Source organism: Boleophthalmus pectinirostris, unplaced genomic scaffold (genome assembly GCF_026225935.1).
Source record: "Boleophthalmus pectinirostris isolate CB_2022bp ecotype Guang Dong unplaced genomic scaffold, ASM2622593v1 HiC_scaffold_19, whole genome shotgun sequence".
NCBI classification, from domain to species: Eukaryota; Metazoa; Chordata; class Actinopteri; order Gobiiformes; family Gobiidae; genus Boleophthalmus; species Boleophthalmus pectinirostris.
Window position 1 is genome coordinate 36073738 of NW_026571140.1, and position 18830 is coordinate 36092567.

General features: G+C 39.2%; 1 protein-coding gene across 2 annotated transcripts in view; it reads right to left on the reverse strand.

The window, feature by feature from the left end:
* The window catches only part of plekhg4 (pleckstrin homology domain containing, family G (with RhoGef domain) member 4), a 221232-nt gene that overhangs the window by 98225 nt on the left and 104177 nt on the right, over positions 1-18830 (reverse strand). For both annotated transcript variants that reach the window (XM_055154495.1, XM_020931952.2), the window contains exon 13: positions 16055-16246. In XM_055154495.1, the coding sequence (XP_055010470.1) occupies positions 16055-16246 (192 nt within the window). The remainder of the gene's footprint in view (positions 1-16054; positions 16247-18830) is intronic.

Genomic DNA, 18830 nt, shown 5'->3' on the forward strand with positions numbered 1-18830 from the left:
TTGCCAAGTCTGCTTCTTTATAACAAGTTTAGGCTTCTTTTTTGTGAAGTTGCTGCTAATTTTGGAGTTGCAGGTTACGTTTTTAACCTGGGCTTGTTCCTGAGTGGCATTTAAAGGCTTGGTTGCTTATTTCTCTCTTAAAATCTGGCAACCCTGAGAAATGAGAGAAAAGTCAGGCCAAAGTTGCCAAGTCTCCTTCTTTATAGCAAAATTGGTCTTATTTTTTGGAGGTTGCTTGCATATTTTCAGAGTTGGTTTATTTCAAAGGCTTGATCTTGCTCGATTTACAGTCATTCTCTGAAAATCTGGCAACCCTGATAAATACTATATCACTTTTGTAACTATTTGTACAACACATTTCATAAAGTGGACTTAAGTTGCCATGTCTGCTTCTTTATAACAACTTTAAGCTCCTTTTTGTGAAACTGCTGCATATTTTGAGAGCTGCAGATTACATTTTCTAAATATTTTTTGGCTTATTCCTGATAAATAAATAAAAGATGTGATTTCTTTCAGGTCCATTTCATAAAAATAGACTAGCTAATGACTGAAATACAAGCTGTTCATGTTTTAAAACCATTATTGATGTTAAACATGATAATTAAGATGGGGTCGCTTGTTTTGGGCTTTTTTTTTATGTCTAGTTGCTTATTGTGCGCTGAAAATCTGCCAATCTTGAGAAAAAGAAAAGAAAGCTGATCAGAGTTGAAACTTCTGTGTCTTTAGAGCAACTTTAAGATTCTTTTTTTGTGAAGTTGCTGCAAAATTTGAGAGTTACAGGTTATGTTCTGGTTTGTTTTGTTTGGCTTATTTAGTGAGACAGCTTCAACCAGTTATTTACATTTTGCACATATTTTTGAGGGGCTTGGGTCTCTTGTTTTGGACTTTTTAAAACTTGGTTGCTTGTAGCTCTCTGAAAATCTGGCAACCCCAAGAAATGAGAAAAAAGTTTGGCCAAAGTTGCCAAGACTACTGCTTTATAGTGAAAATTAGGCTTATTTTTTGGAAAGTTCCTTGTGAGATTTGTTTTCTGGGCTTGTTCCTGAGTGCCACTTAAAAGGCTTGGTTGCTTATCTCTCTCTGAAAATCTGGCAACCCCGAGAAAGCAGAGAAAAGAAAGGTCTGTCATCAGAGTGTCACTGGAGTCTGCACACAGCTAAATGAAAAGGTAAATATGGACGTGACTTAGCAGGTCGGTCACATGTTTGGATAAGGCCACGGTCAGTCCTCTAAAGCAGCGGCTCCAAAAACTGGGCTGCAAGGGACAATGATGGTTTAGACCTGGTTCAGACCTGGTTCAGACCTGGTTTGGACCTGGTTTAGTCCTGGTTTAGTCCTGGTTTAGTCCTGGCATAGACCTGGCTTAGACCTGGTTTAGACCTGGTTTAGACCTGGTTTAGACCTGGTTTAGACCTGGTTTAGACCTAGTTTAGACCTGGCATAGACCTGGCTTAGACCTGGTTTAGACCTAGTTTAGACCTGGTTTAGACCTGGCATAGACCTGGCTTAGACCTGGCTTAGACCTGGTTTAGACCTGGTTTAGACCTAATTTAGACCTAGTTTAGGCCTGGTTTAGTCCTGGCTTAGACCTGGTTTAGACCTGGTTTAGTCCTGGCTTAGACCTGGTTTAGACCTGGTTTAGACCTGGTTTAGACCTGGTTTAGACCTGGTTTAGACCTGGTTTAGACCTGGTTTAGACCTGGTTTAGTTTAGACCTGTTTTTTCTCAGTTTACTCCTGGTTAAACAGTCTACATGTATTTGTATTGTTGTGGTTGAAAAAAATGAATGAATTTGAACTATAAACAGACTTATTTCAAAAAGATTTCAGTGTTCATACAAATGTTTATCTTATTTATTTTTTTTATCTTATTTAGAAATTCTTGAACAAACAATCGCTGACTATACACAACAGCTCAAATAATAAAATTAATATAGTTTTATCTTAAATTATTTTATCCTTCGTTCAGTCATGGGTTAGAGTATGTAGACTAGTTTTGGTCCAGGTTTAAGGCCTGATTTAGACTTGGTTGGGGATTTTGTTAAGAACTGATCAAAGTCCCTGTTAAGACCTGGTACAGTCCTGATATAATCTTCATTTAGACTTGATTTTTACTTAACTTGGCTTAGTCCTTGTTAAAGTATTATGTTCTAATAAAGTCTGTGTAAGTTCTTAATTAGAAATACTTCTAATAATTATCTGTCATTTGCTGCTTCCTTCCATTATATTATTGTATTATTGTATTGATAAAAAGTGAACCAATAAAAATGTGAGAGGAAAGAATAATGGATAATGCTGCGTGTGAAACAATATTGGGGAAGGTGAATGCAAGCTGTTAGAAATTGTACAATTTTCAGTTTTCCTACAGCAGCTTTCAATGTCTGTAACTGTTTGGACATGTTTTTGTTGTTGTTGCACCTCACTGTTTTGGTATTTTTTGTATTTTTTTTTTGTTTGGGTGTGTTCCAGTTAAAATTCGAGCTGCAAAGATATTTTGTATTGCGATTACACTATTATTGCAATATTTGAATATACTTATGAATAAACTGTAATCTATTTATCTAAGATTGTGTGTTTTTAACATATTTAATATTTACTGTGATTTTAACCAAGCGTGATGAATGAATTTAACTAACTGTTTATAGAACAAACCATTCTGCACCGGAGCACTGTGACACTTTATTTTGTAATTGTGTTTTTATACGTGTTTTGTGGATGAATGAAATCTGAAATGTGGAACCTGCCTCTCAAATCTGCAAAGCAAATTTACCTACGGGTACAAATAAAACAATCTAACCTATCTAAAGTTTTGGCACAGTAAGATCAGTTCATTTATAACAGAAAATGCACATGCCTTCATTTACTGGTCAAACTGGATCATAATAAAAGTTTTAAAATGTAAAAAGGAAGACCAACCCAAGTGTAATGCAGGATCTAATAATAATTTCTGTAATAACTCTGTGTTGTTGCCATATATGTATGTATATATGTATCAATATTGTAATATACTGTGCAGCTCTGTTTAAAATTTTGGGTTATATTTTTGTCTGTCTGTAGTCGTCCTGATTCTCCGAGGTGGTCCCTGCTGAAGCTGAAGCTGAAGTGTGTGTGTGTGTGTGTCTCTGGTGTGGTCCGGTGCGTATTATTGGCCTGAGGTTTTGGGGGGGGGCTTCACGCTGGGGCTGTGTCTCCGGGTGGACAGGCAGACATCAGGGTCAGGTCAATCATAACAGGTCACTGCTCTGCGAGGCGCTCGAATTCTCCAAAATGAACCACAGAGATCAGCCCTGTCACGGTAATTATGATATCAGTGTAATTTAATCAGTAATTGAGAGATTAATTAAACTGTTTTGGGTTCAATGTTACCGTTACTCGCTTTTTATTTTCTATCGGTTAAATGTTCACGGTGTAACGTTTTGTTTGGGGGTCTGTCACCTTCTTGTTTCTTGTTCTTGATGTCATTGTTTTGCTTTGAATGTTCCACAGTGTGACATTAAACAAGCTCTACTTTACATTTATTCAATTACAGGTGGGTTTATAGCTCAAAAATACATAAAAATACCTAAAAATACCTACAAAAACAGGCGTTCTGACTGTGTGCAGGGTCACCTCTCCACAGATCTGGCCTGTAACTTGGTCTGGTTTGGTCTCCATTAATGCCGTACAGTGAAACATTTCAGAAAACTAACGTGGCCGCTGTACCAGATTTTTACTGTCTTAGAAACTTAAGAAAAAGCTTTATACTAGGACTGAAGAGTCATTATATCAGTGGCTTAAAGTGGTTTTCAATATTATCACATAATTTTCTGCAACAAATACACACTCAAACCTACACACACTTCAAATTTTGCTTTCTACAAGAGCTGAAATAATAAAAACACTCATCGTAACTAGCCATTTACAAAAAATTGTTGTAGTCACTTTGCATGTTCTTTTTTTTTACCAAGAAAGTGGAAAAGATTTGAACTAATATTCAGAGCTCCATGTGCAGCTCACCAGCAGAAATGTGATTTTAAACCTGTATCTTTAACATGTTTCTGTTGTCAGTGTAATAATCGTATGACTAGTTGACGAACAGAAAAATTAAAAGGTCCTATATTGACTCTTGAGAGCTTTAAGCCGTGTTATAAAGCTGTTCTCTCATCAAAACAACAGACCTGGAGTTGTGTTTTGTTTCATTCACACATGTTTGTCTGTAAACATCAAGCTTAAAATGCTGCACCTTGTGATCTCATACAGTGGTAGTTTTCAAATTAACAGCTACTCTTTACCTTTAGTTCAGTAAAGATTGTCAATCCATGGGCTGAAATTATCCAAATGATTCAAGAGAGGGAGAATGGAGTTTAAAAACACAATGGAGCATTTCCTGTATCATCACATGGAATCACAAGTATTTTCCGTTTGAGAAGTCCACATAACAATGCAATTTTTAAATTTTTTTGCGGGTTGAACGAAATTCGTGTCCACACACGTCGGAGCAATAAATATTCACGACCAGGCGACAATGGAGCACTGAAAATGAAGTAAAACATATGCAACACCTGTATACAGAATACTACAAAGAGAGCATGCGCATAAAATCCTTCCTCTTCTGCAACAAACAAACACATGAAGATAATGATGGCGTTGTTGCGCGGGGTTCTCTTCTGGTCACGTGTTGACGGGGTCGCAACATCATCGTTTTCCAAAAGCTGTGGTTTGCTTGTCCACACGACAAGACAACGCTGGCGTTCTCAGGCCCCGTCCACACTAGTACGTATTCGAGTCGTTTTCGTTGTGGATGCAGTGTTCGTTCACACTAATCCGATTGAGTACGGCTCCAGAGACGGAACGATCTGGTGCCGCCAGCTCCCATAAATTCATCTGAGTACAGATCTGATCCGGCACCGTGTGGACGCCTGAAAACGCTGATACGCTGATGTAGTTGTATGTGCTGCGAAGTAATTCACCGCCAAAACACAAAGAGGCTAGAATATATGTCCATTCATATATACGGTCTATGTGTATGACCTGCAGATGTATAATCTCTGAAAAGTTTAACATGAACCATCTTCAACGCGACACAGCACAGAAGAAACTCACCATCAGCAGAACACCCCTCTGTCACAGAAAGAACACTCATATTCCACTGAGTCGTGTCCTTTAGTCCGACAGAAACTGAACCGCATCAGCGACACAATAGCGAGCTGTTTTTTGAGCGCTCAGTTTATGCAAATTAGCCATCCGGTTTTAAGTTTCGTTTCTGTAAAACGTAAACAAATATGCTCAAAGCTGTGTGGATAAGGAAGGATAACGGACACAGAAACGACGTGTGTGGACGCAAATCATTTCCAATACGGTGATACGTGGTTTTGTTTCAGTGTAAACGGCGTCTTAGATTTCTCCACTCTGGAACCCGTTTTCAAAAAGCAAGCATTTCGTCCACACGGAGCCGGCTCTGAAAGGCCAAAACTAATAAAAAAACTTCACCGTTTCTGACCAAAAAACCTTGGACACCACCTACAACACATGTAGGAATGAAACAAAACACAACTCCAGATTTGTTTGTGATGAGAAAACAACATTACAACATATCAGAAAATAACGCAATATGGGCCATTTAATCACTGACTGATCAATTACTAAAATGTTGACCTATTTTTCCACCTGTATATCAGTTTCTTCTTTGTCATTTTCAAATTAAAACCACTGACTTAGAGACTCCACACGGTGCCTGTTACCACCAGTGTCGGCTTACACACCTGTCCAGACCCGTACAGTTTATACAGACAGAAAAACGGAAGAAGAAAAAAACCCTGACGTAAAAGGGATCGAGTTCTAATCCACGAAATGATGATGCTAGCAGGGTTTTAGCTGAACCTTGTAACCTGTCATTAAAATTATAAAACAACATAATGCGCAAAATTGACTTCTAAGAGTTATAACAGGTATGCCTTATCATTAGTGTAATTGAAGTTGTATTTACAGTAACTCATGCATTGGATTCACGTGTCATCACAACGTTGTAAAACTCCTATAGCTTAAAAGGTGCACTGTGTAACTTCTTGGTCGCTTGTTTCCATGGAGATGTCATTGCTCTGCCTAGAATGTTCCACAGTGTGACATTAAACAGCTCTACTTTACATTTATTCATTTACAGATGGTTTTTATAGCTCAAAAATACTTCGAAAAACAGGCGTTCTGGTTATGAGCGGGATCGCCTCTCCACAGATCTGGCAGGAACTTGGTCTGGTTTGGTTTCCATGAAGACAGAAAGATTGAATACCACTAGGGATGTGCAAAAATATCAAAATATCAATATATCGTATTGTTTAAAGTGATGATACATTGAGGATTTTTTGGTATATTTTGTTGAATTATTTTGTTACAGCTCTACAGTTTTGTTGCTTGTTTAGAGGAAGGAAATTCGTTTATGCGACACATTTGACATTTTCACTGTTTTGATTATTAAAATTGACCTGTTTCATATTAACTCTGCACAAGAAGTGGTTTAACAAAGACTTTTAGTATCACAGAAATTATTTAGTCTTTATTTTTTTAGTGAACCGTATCGAATCAATTTGAAAAATATCATATCGAATCGTAAGCTCACTGTATAGAGGTATGTATCATATCAGCAACTTCTTAATAATACTCAGACCTAAATACCACATTCCAGACTAAGCAATAAAATCTTCGTGCCGAAAAGCATTTGAGGGACCCTCCACCAGAAAAGTTACACAATGCAGCTTTAACATGAAGCTATGGTAGAATTTGCTGTTTAACCCATTGACGCCGGATACAGCGCAGCGCAGCGCTGAGTCCCCTGTCCGGATTGTCTGGCGATCAGCGGGGCCACACCTGGAAGCATGGGGGGCGTGTCCTCCTCTCGCTTCCATTCACTCCCATAGAGAGACGCAAAACTGCCAGAGCTGTACTGTCACGTTAAACCTTCTTTATCGTGGCGTATTATTTCTCCATTGAAAAATAAACCAACTGTATCCCGAACATGTTCCCATCAAGACCTGGTTTGAAGTAAGAAACGTTGCGCTTTACTGCAGCGCATGAACGCGCTCAAACACTTGATCTGTTCGCTGCTCCAGACGCTCCTATAACAGGTGCCATATCGCTATGTCGTGTAACAAATAAACATGGTCAAACACAAAAATGCTGACAGTGACAATGACAATGAAGACACGGACAACATTTGTGGGTTAAACTGTCAGATTGCAAATTTGTTGACCTGGATTAAGGCTGATATTTCTATAATTACTGAACCGATCCACATGAAACAAAAACTAACACAAAGTTCAACATCTTCTCTGTCAGTACAAACAAACAAAAGGATAATAATTTTTTTCGCAATAGCCTCGAAAAGTGGTGCCGTTTTTATTCTATCAAAGTTGTTATTGTAGCAGGTTTGTGGATCCAATCCCAAACTAATAATGATAAGATTCAGTGTTTGGATATTACTTTCAAAAATATTATCACATCAGCAAAAGCTACCGATTGATACTTTGCAGTGACATCGCGCTGGGGAGTTCTGCGTGTACGTCTATGGCAGAATTTTTAGCACACACCGTGGGGACGCAATGCACACATCAGCAAATACAGTCTGAAAAATCAAGGAAAAAAAAAAAAAACACCTTGACCTTTAAGAGCTTTAGACTGTGTTACTTTAGCGCAACTGAAGTCTAACAAATGAAAACACAACTCGAAACAATATTATAACAGATCAGAAAACAGTGCATAATAAAGGCCCTTTAAACTGTCAGATTTGCAGATTTGTTGACCTGGTTTATCGTTAATATGTTGCAAAGTGCATATATGTCTATGGCGGAATGTTTAGCGGTTACCATGGCGACACAGCCCACACATTGGCAAACACGGCCATATCTATAAAATTATAAGACGCACAACGTTCACGGTCCGGTTTAGGTGTTTGATTTTCAACAATAAAAAAGAGAGAGTGACTAACTTTTTATAAGGTCAAGCCCAGATTAAAGTCTAACTTGAAGTGTATCCTGTCACGAAAAATTTATTCTGAAGTGAAATATACTGATAAAGTCAATATAAAAGATAAATCTGAAACCAAACCATAAAGCAGAATTATCTGCCAAAATGTATTCCAAATGTATTGTTAAAATATTAATCAGGGATGTAACGATATCCAAATCCCTAGATACGAAATTTTCACAATATGCATCTCATGGTACGATATTTATTGCGATATTTTGAATTCTAAATATGCTATTTTTTTTCTTTTAAAATGCCTCAACAGTCCTTTGGTCTGTCTTTTCTGTCATCCTCCAAAGAACTACAAGTTAAAAGTTCTTAATAACATAATTTCTTCATGTCGTCTGTGCTGAAATGAAGCAAAGGATCATGGTCTATGTAGTTCCCTCTAATATTTAATTGATGCTTCACCATTACAAAGAATATGAGCAAAGAGAATTGTAATCTGATATATTGTGACGGCCCACGGTATTATTGTGAGACTCTACGACGATATGATATCACGATATTGCGGTTATTGTTACATCGCTACCAAAGATACATGACAAAATTCAACACTTAAGTACCGTATTTTTCGGACTATAGGTCACACTTTTTTTCATGGTTTGGGTGTTTCCTGTGACTGATACACCGGTGAGACTTGTATATTAAAATTTTCAGACTGACAACCACGAGAGGCTCTAGGCTTGTGTGTCAGTATCTGGTACTACTATTACTCCTGTACCACTGTCACTTCACTCTACTGTGCATGTCTCCTGTACAAAAAGCCGCTGTCTTGCTGCAAACTGTGAAATATTCAGGTGAAAACGGTAATTGAGCAGCAGAAAAAAGTTTAGAGGGAGCGCAAAACTTATGAGGGACTGGCGGAAAGCGGGGATGAAGAACACAGCTTTACGGCAACCGGGAGGATGCGCCATGCAACTTTGGATGAAGATTCATCACTGGATGAATCGACAAAGCCTGAACTTCAATGACAAAACAAAACCATCCTGTCTGGATTCAGAAAATCTCGAATAATTCTAACTGGAACTGATGCTGAGTCTGACGACAGCTACACAGAAGAGGAAGCGGCGCTCTGTTTACATCATGGATCTATGGTTTATCTCCAGAGGTCGCACAGAAGTGACACAGAGGATGAAGATTCAATGGATTTAGTGATTTGGAGTGAGATTGTGAGTTTGGTAAACTTATGTTATATTGTTTATGCTATAACTTTCTCAATAACTGTTAATATTTTACGTGAACATATCAACGCCTATTCAGTCTGTTGTTCTCGGTTTTATTGTTTTTACTATAACTTGCCTTTCAAGATAAAATGTTGGTTCCTGGTCTCTGATTTTACAAAATACATTTCCCCAAAAAGTGTGACTTATATATGTTTTCTTTTTCTTTTTTGGCTGGTGAGACTTATACTCCGGAGCGACTTATAGTCTGAAAAATATGGTAGACCCCCAAACATTATTGCTCCATCTGTCATGAACTAAACGATAAGTCAATATTGTATTCTATCTTGACAGAGCTTCAGACGGACCAGTGCCTACAGTTAGCGTCACCTCCCCGGGGAATATCGATGCAGCTGCAGCATTATCTATAAGGCAGTGACGACTGGTAGAATCTGCAGAGGTCCAGACCGGAGGCAGAGACAAAAGTCCTCGGAGACACAGAGACAGAGCAGATGTCCTCCTGCCCGTCACGTCACACAGCTGACAGTAACTCAACATTATGCAAATGAGCTTCTCTGACCTAAAAATATCACCCCGTATGACTTCACATTTAACATTCATGACCGGATTTAACAGCTAGAAAGAAAATGGATCTAGGAAAATATATGAATTCTAAAGGGACCCTTTTACATCAGTTTCTGATCTGTTAAAATGTGGTTTCGTTGTCAAAAACAGACCTGGAGTTGTGTTTTGTTTCGTTGTCACATGTTTAACACACAAATCCTGCATTTTTACGCTGAGTTCTTCTCTCAAAAACAGAAAACACTCTTCTGATCCACCTTGTGATGTCATATAGTGGCAGTTTTCAAGTACTTTTTACCTTTAGTTCAATGGAGATGAACAATTTCAGATCAGTCTGTGCAATTAATCGAAATTTGAGTGTAAAACGATCTCCAAACTCATATAATCGAGCTTAACAAAGTTTATTTTGTAAGCATATTTATTTTTTTTTTAAATATAGAGATTGTAGAACAGCTGGATATATAGTTTATTTTGTTTGGATACATTTATGTTTGTCTATGCCTTATTTCATGTTCAAAGTTTATTTTATTCATGTTTTTGTTTTATACATTGCAAAACTGCTCTAAGGTTCATATTTGTAGCCTATATTTATTTTCAATTTGAAAGTTTTGCGTAAATAATCAATAACAAAGTGTTTTTTTGAGAGAAATGCTGAATAAATGCATTTTGTAACTAAATAAATATAATTTGAATAATCGTGATTTCAGTATAGACCAAAATAATCACGATAACGATTTTTTCCATCATCGAGCAGCACTAATTCCAGGTCTGAAATGATCCAAGTGATTCTAGTGAAGATTTATGTGAGTTTAAAAACACAGTGGAGCACTTCCTGTATTACCACAGGACAACACAAGGTGGAACAGGGAGTGTTTTCTGTCTAAATACGCAAAAAAAAACTAAAACACAACTGCAGGCATGTTTTTGATGAGGAAACATTACAACAACAACAAAAAATAAATAAATAAAGATAAATAAATAAATAAATAAAAAATATGAGCAATAAAAATCCATTTCTGGCCAAAAATTTGCAATACGACTGAAAGCTTCTCGAAAAATGTGTTATAAAAGCAAATTTTTTGTTGTGTATTTGAGAGTCCCATAATCGTTACTATACAAAGTGTGATTATTTCAGTTTAGCAGACTTTTTACAATAATTTCGATAAATCTTTGAAGCCCTCACCAAATTCAAACGACAAAAAAAAAAAAAAAAAAAAAAGTTTGTTCGGGTTGTTGGTTAAAGCACAGAGAGTCCCCCTTGATCCCGTTGGTCATTTGCATTGATTTCATGCTCGGTGCGGTGTGGAGTGTCCCATATGTTCAGATGCCCTCCCTCCGTCCCTCCGTCCCTCTGCCCCTCCCTCCGTCCCCCGTTGCCCCCGCCCGTCCCTCTTGCCCCGGTGCGGTACTGTACAGGCTGCACTGGGCACAGACAATCGCCCCTGACACTCCCTTTATGACGAGCAGACTTCAGCATAAAAGAATATTGACAACAGACCCCCCCCCAGTGTGAGCCGTGGCCTCAATACAAACTGTCAGATTCAGCAGAAGAGGAGGATGACGGGAGGAGGAGAGGAAGAGAGGGAGGAGGAGAGGGAGGATAGGGAGGAGGAGAGGAGTAGGAGGATAGGAGAGGAGATGAAAGAGGAAGAGAAAGGAGGAGGAGAGGAGAAAGGAACAGAAAGGAGGAGGAAAGGGAGGAAAGGAAGGAGGAAGAGAAATGAGGAGGAGAGGGAGGAGAGGAGAGAGGAAGAGAAATGAGGAGGAAAGGAGGAGGAGAGGGAGAGGAGGAGAGAGGAAGAAAAAGGAGGAGGAGAGGGGGGGATAGGGAGGAGGAGAGGAGTAGGAGTAGGAGGAGAGGAGATGAAAGAGGAAGCGAAAGGAGGAGGAGAGGGAGGAAAGGAAGGAGGAAAAGAAATGGAGGAGAGGAGAGAGGAAGAGAAATGAGGAGGAGAGGAGAGAGGAAGAAAAAGGAGGAGGAGAGGCAGGAGAGGGGAAGAGAAAGGAGGAGGAGAGAAAGGAGAGAGGAGGAGATGAGAGAGGAGGAGAAAGGAGGAGGAGAGGGAGGAGAGGCGGGAGAGGAGAGAAGACAAGAGGGAGGAGAGAAGAAGAGAAGAGAGGAAAGGAAGAGAAAGGAGGAGGAGGAACAGGAGGAGAGGGAAGAAAGGAGAAGGAGAAGAGGAGAGAGGAAGAGAAAAGAGCAGGAGGGGGAGAGGAGGGAGGAGAGGAGAAAGGAACAGAAATGAAGAGGAAAGGGAGGAGAGAGGAAGAGAAAGGAGGAGGAGAGAGGAGAGGGAGAAGAGGAGAGAGGAAGAAAAATGAGGAGAGGGAGGAGAGGAGAGGAGGAGAAAGAGGAGAGGAGAGAGAAAGGAAGAGAAAGGAAAGGAGGAGAGGAGAGAGAAAGAGAAAGGAGGAGGTGAGGAGAGGGAGGAGGGGAGAGCAGAAGAAATAGGAGGAGGAGAGGAGAGGAGGGGAGTAGAAGGAAGGGTGTTGAGGAAATAGAGGGAGGAGAAAAGAGAAGAAGAGAAAGGAGAAGGAAAGGGAGGAGAGGACAGGAAAAGGAGGAGAGGAGAGGAAGAGAAAGGAGAAAGAGGGGAAGGAGTGGGAAGAGAAGAGAGAGGAAGAGAAAGGAGGAGGGAGGAGAGAAGAGAGGAAGAGAGGAAAAAGGAACAGATAGGAGGAGGAGGGGATGGAGAGGCAGAAGAGGAAAGGAGAGCAGAATAAAAAGGAGGAGGAGAGGAGGGAGGAGGAGAAAGGAGGAGGAGAGGAGAGCTACCGTGATCCAGTAAAAATATTACGATAAATGAATCATGGATGATCAAAATACCAAAAAATAATAAAGCTCCATCATGAATTAAAGATGCATTGTGTAACTTTTCTGGTGGAGAGTCTGTCATCCATTGCTCCTCCTGGAATGTTCCACAGTGTGACATTAAAAATTTCTACCTTACATTTACTCAATTACAGGTGGTTTTATAGCTCAAAAATACAGAGAAAAACAGGTATTTCGACTGTGAGCGGGGTCGCCTCTCCGCAGATCTGACCTGCACGTTCATCTCCATAATTATAGAAAGGTTTAATGCCATACTGTGAAACAATCCAGGCAAAGCAATAACATCTCCATGGAGAAAAGCTTCCACCAGAAAAAAATAAACAATACAGCTTTAATTTGCAGCCAGGTGTAGATTGTCTTTAACAGGAAACTGCATCTGAGAGTTCACACTTCACTGTTTAATTTATTGATCGTTGGGAAAGTCCCGTGAGATTAAGTATTGTTTTCATTTGAGTCCCGGGCCCCAGAGGGAAACCTTTCGTACACAAGAGAAAAGCAGAACACCTGGATGAGTACAAACAGGATGAGTGGGTGAGAAAAGTAGAAGTTTGAAACAGCAATGTAATATCTGTACCGTATTTTTTGGACTATAAGGCGCAATGACAATAATGTTGAATTCTCTCGTTTATTTTCATACATAAGGCACCGGATTATAAGGTGCATTAAGCGAAACAAACAGACGACACTTGAGACTGATCCTTTAGCTCAGGCGTCCACGATCCATCGGCAGTTCGTGGCGTAATTCATCTGGCGTTTCCTCCCTGTCTTGGTGAATGTGGATTATGAATGTGAATGTGGGTGGATCATTTAAGTTAGTTTTTTAATTTCCTATGAGGAGGACTCAAATATACATTGAGTAATAATGTGTTTAATTGCTAGGGCTGGGTATCATTCAGAAGTTGTTGATACGATACATGCCTCGATATAAAGGCCACGATACGATACATATCTCGATACAGTGAGCTTTCGATTCGATACAATAAATATCAAAATGATTCGATACAGTTCAATAAAAAATGAAGGCTGTGACACTGAAAGTCTTTGTTAAACCACTTTTTCTGCAAAGTTAATATGAAAAAAGCCAATTTTAATCATCAAAACAGTGAAAATGTCAAATGTGTCGCATAAACGAGTTTCCTTCCACTAAACAAGCAACAAAACTGCAGCTCTGTAACAAAATCATTTAGTAAAATATATCAAAAAAATACTCTTGGAGATATATCGATACAGCCTCCGACTGTATCAGTCGATACTGTATCAGCACATTAAACGATACGATATATTGATATTTCAATATTTTTGCACACCCCTATTTAATGCAGCTTTGTGCACATTTGTTTATGTTTTACAGAAACTAAACTTAAAACCAAATGGATAATTAGCAAAAACTATAAGCACTGAAAAAGACCCAGCTTGCTTCTTGTGCGCTGATGTGGTCAGTTTCTGTCGGACTAAAGGACACGACTCACTCTGCGAGGCTCCTGACTACAGTCGCCGTAATGCTCCGACAAACAATCAAGTGGTGCAGCTTCGTATCATAGTCGTGCTAAAACTTTTTGACAATTTTTATTTTTTGAGTGCCGTGTGCCACATAAATTCAGTTTGAGGTCAGTAAGCACAACCAGAATTAAAACATAAAGCACACTGTCACTTTTTGAGAAAATTTATGAATTTTAAGTGCGCCTTATAGCCTGAAAAATACGGTATATCTGTAATGTGTTTGTCTGTTGAGAGCCGAGTCTTCTGTTGTGCTAAAAGGTCAAAGATTAATGAATATATGTATTACAATTACTGACTCCTGGTGGTAAAGTGAAACAGTATGATTATATTGTTTAAGTATAGTATAATCTTATATAGTTCATCGTTTATTATAGGCTGGGTATTGAGGGGTTGATTCAAAAAGAAGGCTTTTATCCAGCACCAATGGATTTGGTCAGATCAAGTCGCGTATGTCACTAGTTACCCTCCTTGAAGATGAAAGCGCCTTTTAAACCAACCATTTGTATATAGAGCCAAGACATGAGAGAAGACACAAGATATCAAGTTAACATCCACCTAAATCCCATTTACACAAAACATGTCCACAAAGCTTCACAAACTTGTCATTGGTTTGCGTCATGTGTTTGTAAGATGGTAAATAGAAGATTAAGAAAAGAAAAAAAAACTGTAAACACATGCAAAAAATATATCCCATAGCTTTAAAGGTGCACTGTGTAACTTTTTAGTTGAGGTTTTGTTTTTTTGTTTGTAGCTTTTTGTTTTGGTTTTGTAGTTCTTTATTATCCCTGTTGGGAAATTGTCCTCTGCAGTTCACCTATCCTTCTGGAGCAGTGGGCAGCACGTGGGGGTGCTCAGGGACCCATCTTTGTGATCTTGTCGCTAGGCTTGGTCAGGACCTTTAGTGCGTGTTTTGGGTTGGGATGATTGGGGTAACTGGAGTGCCCAGATGAAACCCTCCCAGACACGGGGAGAACATCTAACTCCACACAGAGGGATCGACCCCGGAACCTTCTTGCTGTGAAGCGTGAGTGCTAACCACTCAGCCACCTTTCCAGAGGTCTGTTACTTTCTTTGTTTCTATAAAGATGTCATTGCTCTGCTCCGAATGTTCCAAAATATAACATTAAACAACTCTACCTTACATGATTGGATTACAGGTGGTTTTAAAGCTCAAAAATACCTAGAAAAACAGGCATTCTGACTGTGAGCGGGGTCGCCTCTCCACAGATCTGACCTGTAACTTGGCCTGGTTTGGTCTCCATGAAGACAGAAAGGTTTAATGCCATACTGTGAAACATTCTAGACAAAGTAATAACATTTACCGTATTTTCCCTGTTATTAGACGCGCTCTTAAGCCTTCAACCCCATCAAAAAACGACTGCGCGCCCACAATCCAGAGCGTCCTATACACGAATCCACTCGGGTGTCCCAGCACGACTTCAGTAAACTACAAAGCCTCACCACCCGCAGAACACGCAAACACACACAGAGCAGACAACGACCCGCAGACACACTCATCATTCCTCACCGATGAGGAACGAAACGGAGGAACGAACCGAAAAGCGAGTGCAATGTGCCACTCTGAGCCACAACTGAACAATCTGAGTCACTGCAAACACGCCGACAATCCAGCGGTCCCAGACAGCACCCTCCCTACACGCCACAACTGAACAAAGCCCAGAGTCACTGTGAACGCCACAAACAAAGTCCCACTGACCCATCCAACTGTTGTGTTTCGTTTAAAGTCCAGTGCGGTTTATTTGTGAAAAAAGTTCGAAAATAGACCATTTAATGACAGCGCACCTTATAATCCAGAGCCCTGAAAATACAGCACATATAGAAAAGCAAATGGCAGACACTCCATCTGAAAAGTTACACAATGCACCTTTGATAAAATGCTGTATGACAAACTTCCGACCATTTCTACCATTTAACTCCCCCTGTCTCCCCCTGTATGTACAGAACACTAGTGTATGCCTTACCTGGTCTAAGAAGCTGAAGAGTCTGACTGCTCGGTCGATGTTCTGTCCGGTGTTGGTCACTCTTTGGGAGAAATCCTGGAGCTGGGCCCAGAAGGCGTGAACTTTGTCCTCGTAGGCCTGGAGCTCTGCGGAGGAGATGTTGTCCCAGTGCTCCAGGCGCTTCAACAGAGCCTGCCCCCGTTTACACCAGTCCTACACGAGAAATCAGATCACACAAAGTTTAGAGTAGTTTAGGGTCCACATAATAATGGCTAATGAAATAGTAATTGGTTTGCTAATTAGCTGTTTCTTATCTATTAGTTGGTATTTATCAAACATGTATTAATGCTACAGAAAAGTCCATTTTAATCCCGACTACTTCAATGGGAATAAAACAGTTAATGTCTTAATATTTGCCAAATACAGTCTTAGACAAAAATGCATTAAAAGCAGTTTATAAATACAAACAAACATGCAATGAAGCACTGATTATGCATTTTACTATTAACTAGCTGTGGTCCTTAAACTAAAGAGTTACCATTTTTTCTAATTATATCTAATAGTGGGATAGTATTTGAGATAAATACTCATATAAATTACATACATACTAGATACTAGTTTTATATGTCATATGGACTTCAAATCTGACTGGAAATCAACACATATAGAGAATATTGTGCAAAGTTCTTGTACTGTAATACCAAAAGTTTCATGGTAAAGTTATGGACTATATATAAAGGACAAAAAACGCATTGTTTTGTTGCAAAGTCTGGGCAACTACTACAAAATCACTGTTTCCCTGTATGTAAAATTCACACACGTCAATAAATATCAAAACTATGTACACATCGAACTGATCCGATCATACATTTACCGTATTTTTCAGACTATAAGTCGCGCTTTTTTCATGGTTTGGGTGTTTCCTGCAACTTATACTCAGGTGCGACTTATATATTAAAATTTTCAGACTGACAGCCGCGAGAGCCTCTAGGCTTCTATGTCAGTATCTAGTACTGCTATTACGCCTGGACCACTGTCGCGTCGCACTCTACTGCACATATCTCCTGTAGACAGACCCTCTGTCCTGCTGCAAATAGTGAAATATTCAGCCGAAAACGGTAATCGAGCAGCAGAAAGAAAGTTTGGAGTGAGAAACTTGTGAGGGACTGACGGAAAGTGGGGGATGGAGAACACAGCTTCATGGCAACCTGGCATGTGCACCATAAAACTTTCCTGGAAGTCACTGGATGAATCGACAAAGCCTGAAGTTCAGTGACAACCAAAACCATCCTGTCGGGATTCAGAAAGGCCAGAATAACTCTAACTGGAACTGATGCCGAGTCTGACGACAGCTACACAGAAGAGGAAGCGGCGCTCAGTTTACATCATGGATCTATAGTTTATCACCGGGAAGAAGAATTCAATGGATTTAGTGATTTGGAGTGAGATCATGAGTTTGGTAAACTTATGTTATGTTGTTTATGCTATAATTATCTCAATAACTGTTTATGTGTTACATTAACATATTAACGCCTATTCAGCCTGTTGTTCTCTGTTCTATTTTCATTACTATAACTTGCCTTTCAAGATGAAATGTCAGTTCCTGGTCTCTGATTTTATAAAATACATTTCCCCAAAAGGTGTGACTTATATATGTTTTTTCTTCTTCATTACATTTTTTGGCTGGTGCAACTAATACTCCGGAGTGACTTATAGTGCAGAAAATACGGTAAATAAATTGAATATATATGTTTAAAAGTAGATTAAATAAGTGAACAAATATTCTTTTTAAAAACACTTGCATCTAAAGTTTGATTATTGATAAATATTGACAACTTTAATAACTCAAATTAGTTAAAATAAATACATAAATTAGTTAAATGAAATCTGCACTATGTAATTTTTTTTTGCTTGGATATGTCATTGCTCTACCTGGAATGTTCCACAATAGGACATTAAACAACTCAGTGGGGTCGCCTCTCCACAGATCTAACCTGTAAACTGGCTTGGTTTGGTCTCGATGAAGATAGAAAGGTTTAATGCCACACTGTGAAACATTCCAGGCAAAGAAATAAAGCATTTGACGTACCCTCAACCAGAAAAGTTACACAGTGCAGCTTTAAACCCCAATACCGATAAGATTAATGCAGATAAAGGCGTTAGATTGCACGGGCTGGGGCAGGTCACGTTTAGAGCGTCTATAAAGTCATAATTTCTTGTTCGGACACGAGGCTGGAATGTAACGTGGAGCCCCCCCCCCGGACATCTGAGTCAGCCGAGTCTACAACAGGATACAGCAAAAAACGAGCTGACGGGAAATCACAGCCTGAAGAAACGTGGCAGAAACACACATTTCACGCTCACATGATTAGTCATATTTTAAGATTTTTCTATTGGAATTTATGTGTGTGCGTGTGTGGGCTGAGGGAAGAGGATGGTGCGCTACAGCTGATAACCACAAGAGGGCGATGCAGAAACACGAGACAAACTGTTTGAAATCAGATTTGGAATGGCTAAAAAGAGAAAATTAAAATAAATAAAAAATAAATAATAAAGAAGTACAAATCCTATATTGGAATTTAGTTTATAAACAAATCTATATCCACCATTATGAATATTAAAAAGAAAATAATGCACCTTACAAAATGCACTTTAGAAAACGGGGGCTGTTTTTAAAGACTCTATTTGACGTACAATATTTTTAACTATTTATTATTATTATTATCTGTGCTGCTGTTGACCTGGACCTGAGTGTAGTATTTCGTTTCTGTGTATTTCATATAGTGAAATGACAAAT